At 36.7% G+C, this 6,079-nt stretch overlaps 1 protein-coding gene across 1 annotated transcript in view; it reads right to left on the bottom strand.

The window, feature by feature from the left end:
• Positions 1 to 525: 525 nt before the first annotated feature.
• LOC140929609 (gamma-aminobutyric acid type B receptor subunit 2-like) overlaps positions 526 to 6,079 on the bottom strand; it is a 14,201-nt gene continuing 8,647 nt past the window's right edge. Inside the window, exons 8-16 of the mRNA XM_073379364.1 lie at positions 5,750 to 5,813; positions 5,311 to 5,397; positions 4,701 to 4,851; positions 3,951 to 4,071; positions 3,117 to 3,224; positions 2,436 to 2,558; positions 1,717 to 1,900; positions 1,047 to 1,204; positions 526 to 726 (exon numbers count right to left, since the gene is read on the bottom strand). Coding sequence (XP_073235465.1) covers positions 526 to 726; positions 1,047 to 1,204; positions 1,717 to 1,900; positions 2,436 to 2,558; positions 3,117 to 3,224; positions 3,951 to 4,071; positions 4,701 to 4,851; positions 5,311 to 5,397; positions 5,750 to 5,813 — 1,197 coding nt within the window. The remainder of the gene's footprint in view (positions 727 to 1,046; positions 1,205 to 1,716; positions 1,901 to 2,435; positions 2,559 to 3,116; positions 3,225 to 3,950; positions 4,072 to 4,700; positions 4,852 to 5,310; positions 5,398 to 5,749; positions 5,814 to 6,079) is intronic.

The raw sequence follows: 6,079 nt of genomic DNA, 5'->3' as shown, positions 1-6,079 counted from the left end.
AGAAACAGTTGTTTTCACATGCTAATCCTTCGCGCACATTTTGAGAAAAGTTTAGTGATGGTCAGTTACTCTGGTTACGAGATACGACGTCATAGGTAGTAGGTGGTCAAGCAATTTTGAGTGAAAATGCACGTTTCTTCAACTTTTTTTAACAATAAAAGTAAAACCTGTGGATGAAATGATGCAAAATAATTATTATTTATGTGCTATCTTACATGTTAAGCGCAAAAAAGTTATTAATTCTCCCTGTTTTTACCTGTTTTTAAATACTTTAGAAAATCCAAGATGGCGGCCAAGATGGGGACCAGGTTTGGTGACGTCACAGACCTCCAGCAGCGCCAACCCCCATACAATATACCTCATCTTGTAGAGAAGATCAAAGGCTTTCCACTGAAGGCAAAATCGTTTCGAAATATTGCAACTTATCAAAAACCCAAGGGGGGATCCATCAACCCCTCTCTCCCCACCTTGTACCACGGTGGGGGTATGCCTTTGCGCGTACGCCGTGGGTTAAATTGATTTAAATCATCTTTTCTGGCCAATAGGCGAACTAATCACAGTTTTTACCTCTTCTAACAGACTTTTAAGCCGTTTAACCTCTTCTTGAAGTTCAATGTTAGGAAGGCCCTCTATGTGGACACCAAGCTCCTCATTCCCGCGTATCATGTCATTGGTTGGGAATCTGCCACATACTTCTTCGCTGTTTCTTTTCTTCAACGTTCTCATCTGCGAAAAAAATAAAAACAAAACAGAATTTTAAATAAAATAAAACGATAAAAGATTAACAGCCTCTAATATTAATTCACAATGTTTACGCTATTGAGAAAATTTTACATGAATGACAAGGGCATCACTAACAGGCATCCATGGAAGGCATCAAAATGAACATTTATAGCACTCCTGTAAGACTGAACTTATACTTATTTTCTTGTGTATTTGTTTTCTTTGCTTGAAATTTTGAAAAAAATGAATTTTAGCTGCATTTTCTTGAGTACAAATAACTGGCTCTCAAGTACATGTAACTGGCACTCTAGTTTAAAGCGCACCTTTGGAACGAAAACAAGGCACAAGGTCAAAGTTGTGCAAAATACAATGCAGCTGGTTATGACGTAGAAGCAAAATTCATACTGATGACTTCTATGGCCAAATAGGGCAACTGGAACGCCTATCGCACAGACAATGAAGACATTGTACACAGCCATACCTATTAAAAAAATAATACGTATTTTAAGCACTGTGGAAATCAAATGTGGGCTTCAAGTAGTCGATTATCATACGAATTGCCGAGGTAACATGCGCATGATGGATACCTTTAACAATTAAGTTTTGTGAATTCAAACTATAATAGAGAGAAGTAATGACGTCACAAGAACTAAATTTGTGAAATAAGGGGATAGACTGGCATATCCAGAAAGAACAAGGAAAATGTTTACTCACTAAAAATCAATCTTTTAGTGGAAATTTGCAGGGAAATATAGGCATTGTTATGCTTCAATGACTCCATACAAATCCTTGTGAAATAATTGGTCCTGGATTGTTTAAGTTTCGATCCGAGTCTATTAAAGTTTCGAATGGAGTTATCAGAGCAAAAAGCTGCTTATATTTCCCCACTAATTTCCACTAAAAGCCTAATTTTTGGCATGGGTTTCTTTTTTTTTAATCTTTTTCTCACGGCGTACCCATGAATTAATACCTATCACTATAACTTGTACTTGCCAATGTAGTGAGAATCATTGAGAGTGACTATTTTGACTTTGCGAGTTTCCCAAGCAAGAAATAGGCCAAATATGAGAAGAATGCCCTTAAAACCATACACCACCAAAAGCCAAACGAACGGTTTGTTTGTCGTGCAATGAGAAACAACAGGTCTGTAAATTACATCCGCACGGAGTTCCTCTCCCTACAAAGTGAATGAATTGCTTTTAAAGAGTAAATTTATGTCGTTAGTAAGTCTGATTAGAAGTCTTGCTCTATATGTCGCCCTTTATTCCCGACGTAGAAAATTAGCTTTCTGAGCTTCAGCAACCGACATTTACGTCAACTGGAACATATTCCTTGATTTCGTAGTTTAATTTTATAACTATTACATAAAATCATGTACTGTCTGTTTGTTTTTTCCATTGTATCTCTTTTTTCAACGCGCCTCTCCTATTTGGAGAGCTACGTCATTTGATTGTTATTGTTCGCTGTTTTCTAACAAAGCGAGGTCTCTAGTCGTGCTTTTCAAGATGTACCATTAACCTAGGTTTTGATCTCAGTGCAGCGTGACTTCATTGTTTGGCTTTGCATTTTTTCTCTGTTGCCTTGTTTGTTTGTTTTTCCAAAATTTAGTGACATCCAGTTTATTATATGCAACACAATTCTTCCACAGTTCGATTTATGTTCAACTTTATATACAGATAAAAATTAACATTGTCATATATAAACAAAAGTACCTTGTCTATAAGAAACATCTCGTCTTTCCGTAAGGGATCCATTATTGTCCAGACGCTTATAAGTACGATATCAACAAACAGAAAGACGAAGATCATACCAAACAAATGGATGTCTTTTATCACCTGTATGAAAAATTATATATTGCGGTGAAATTAATCTGAATTAACCAAAAGACCTCGTTGGTTCTCCTTGCAGGTTTAAGAAGGTACGGATTGAAGATTAACAACGAAGAAAAAGCAGACAAAGTAACGCGAAATGACAGCATCAAAAACTCAGCCTTCTACTATATATGTGTCAGCGGTTGTATTCTCCGCCCCGCAAAAATATTAATACCTTGGGAGGGGGAGGGGAAGGGGAAGGCGGGGGATGCTCGTCGGAAAATTGAAATTTAACCCCTAAGGGAGACCAATGTGGGTGTGGCTCAAGCTTAAACTGACCCCTAAGTGAGATTTTTGTGTGGTCTGGGCATTTTTGTAAATTTCTTTATGCACAGTACTATGCGATACCTGAATGGGCAAAAATAGTAACTTCCCATCCCAAACACCCTAAGTGAGAGCAAAATCTGCTATTTACACCCCAAAGCGAGACGAAGAGCATCTCCGTCACTTTTACATGGGAGTTCCTAAAGTAAGTGCCTATAATAACAGTCCTAAAAAAAATGAACAGGGGCAAATATTTACCCGTCTTCGAACTTTGATTTTCCTTGTAATTCTGTGAATACGCCATGTCTTTGAGAACAACGACCCAAATGCGACTGTAAAACCTATATCCAAGGTTATGACTCTTGCCTGTAAAGATAATTTTTGTTCTTGTTTTTTGTTTTTTTCAAAAGTTTGCAGGTTAACTGAAAATAAGTACCCCGCCAAGTTGATGTTCCAGACCAGTCCTTTCTCTTATGTAAAAAGAAAACTTTGTGTTAATAAATCTGCTTAGCTGCTGATCTATTGAGTGCAAAATGTTCTATTACTTTTACGGCATGACGTCACGACAGCCATGAAACAGACAATGAAATGGCGTGCGTGTTGGTGCATCCAGAAAATCCTGTAGGGTTTGAACTCTCCTCTCTGTAAGAACTTTATTTTGTTCCAAGAAATTTCCATAGCGCTGAAGACCACCGGTGAGAAAACGAAGTATGTTAATGAACAGATGATTGTTTGTCCGTTAGCCCGCTTACTTTTATTTTCATTTATTTTAAATTTCATGTTGTAAACTTCAACCTTTAGGGTATATCCAGCGTTTAGCAAAGAGCGAAAGATACACAATCTTGTTATAGTGGTGATGTTCCATGATATGACCTCAGCCTGTGTTTTTTTCATATCTTTTTGGTTAACTTCAGATGAGGCTTATTCTATCCCTTAGTGTTGTTACTCGTAATAAGAAGAAACCGTAGATCCATCGATTCATGCTTATTCCCTAAAAAAAACATTGATTTCACTGATTGTTTAGTTGACGTAGTTGTGTTGCAATGTATATCGTTTAATCGATATAGTAAGTTATAGTCATTAGCAAGATACCTTGCAAATGAGATTGGTAAGTTTGTCGCCATCAACAGCAAAGAGAATGGCCGAACAATATGCCAGAAAACAACCCACAATGATTGCGTTATTGATGTTAGGACTTGACATTTTAATGCACCTGAAATAAAAGTGTAAAGTAAAATGGGAACGAGAAGAAAGGAAGGCATGAGATTACGATGCTGGTATGAAACTATCATGTGCTCTCGCTTCGTTAGAGTGATAGTATGCAGACTCGGTGATGTAATGTCTAACAAGTAAATCAAATACAGATTACTACTCCTTTCTAAGACCGACTCCTGTAGGAGAGGTATTGAATCAGTCTGTCTTGGACAGGTGTGTGTGAAATCCGGAAACCGGGTTTTAGAATTCAGACTTCAGCTTTAGGAACTCGGAATCCCGCCCAAAATCAGAATGCTATTTTTGCAGTACCTGGAATCCACATTCCAAAGCATGGAATTCAAAATTATAGATTGACTGCAAATACTATTTTCACTATCTAAAAAGTCGATGACCATCAGCTGAAATTCACCACAAGCATAGAAAAAGGAAAACAAACAAACAAAAAACAGCAAGCAATTAGGATGCCGTTGGTACTGTCCTACATGTTCTTGTTAAAACTTCTCGTGGCTCGAATATGGAAGTTTCTTACTTGGTCACCAGTTAGTAGATCTTCTGCATTTTAAGCTTCACATGCAATTGAAATAAAATGTTTGTAGTTAATTTTAGCTATTTCATTTGTTGCCTCACCTTTTTGTTCTGTTCACAATATTAAAATGTAAAAACCCGAAACAAAGGATAATTCCCAAGCTGGCTAAGACGCATATCACGATAAAATTTCGCCGTGACAGCTGGATTAATTTAGCCTTGTATATGATATGATCCCTTGGTGACCTTCCATCTGTGTAAAGCGGAGAAAAAAAAGTAAGAAGAATTAAACTTAAGCCGAAAGTTCAAAAACCTATATCTAATAATTCCCCCCGTCACCCAGAAAAGCAATTGGGAAATTCTTAAAGAAGGTTTTTTCTTATGCTATTAAAATTTGTTTTCACTTTGTTTATTGTTATTTTTTTATTTGATAAAAAGATGTTGTTTTTTTAGATTTTTTGCATTTTATTATGTTAATTTGTAATCTCAATGAACAAGGCTTTCTCAGTCATGAGGACAAAACAGACAGAAGTATAGAAATTAAACTTCATGGCTATTGTACTATTCAGCTGAGACAATCCCTCCTTTTCCCTTACTCCTTACGAAGGGATGGTGGATACCTGAATTGATTTTGTCTGAAAAAAAAAATTGTTTTAACATGTTTTAAATATGAGAAAGATCTTTCGAATTTTCCGTTGTTTTGGGTATTTACCTCTCCATTTGAACTTCATGTTACCGTAGTAAGTAAGATTGTCTGCGTTTAAAGTATCATAAAGGGCGATGACTTCAAGATCCTTTCCTACACACAAATGTGAAAAGCATAATCCATTATACAATGAAGTGAATATTATGTGCGTTGTGATGAGTCGTTGACCCATTTGCCTGCGGCTAGTGTGCCATTTTCCTGTCCTTACCACGTTTTGACGTCATCAGCGATCTTTTACTGAACTGACGCACGGCAACATATAAGAATCTATTCGGAATTAATTATCATTTCCTTGGCCTCTTTATACCTGCCTAATGGTTGACGTATGCAGTAAAACTTTGTCCATAGTTACAACTAAGGTAAAGTAGATCAATTACATCAACATTGTTGCAATTTGTTGTATTTGTAGGAAAAGGAACGAAAACAATTTCAGGCCGAAGCTTACCTCGTATTTGAAAGACTTCAAACATTCCAGTTCGGTCTCCATTGTTTTGAAGTTGAACTTCGCCCTGTAAAAACATTACACCTCAAATTCAAAAGAAAGAAGTCAGAAATTTACACATCATGCTTTTAGAGTATCACAAGCTAGTAATTCGTAAGTAGTATACTAGGTCCCAGGTCATGTAAATTTCTCAACAAACTCTTCGACTTTCTTTACTAATTAAGTATTCTTGCGCATTTGAGTTGTCAATAGATCTCTAAGGCAACCGGACCACTTGCTCTATTTAGGAACGTTCATTAAACTCATCTGCCAAAGGTGAAATAGCTATTTAGA

The sequence above is a fragment of the Porites lutea genome, chromosome 1, assembly GCF_958299795.1.
Source record: "Porites lutea chromosome 1, jaPorLute2.1, whole genome shotgun sequence".
Taxonomy (NCBI): domain Eukaryota; kingdom Metazoa; phylum Cnidaria; class Anthozoa; order Scleractinia; family Poritidae; genus Porites; species Porites lutea.
This window is presented reverse-complemented; position numbering and strand designations above follow the sequence as displayed.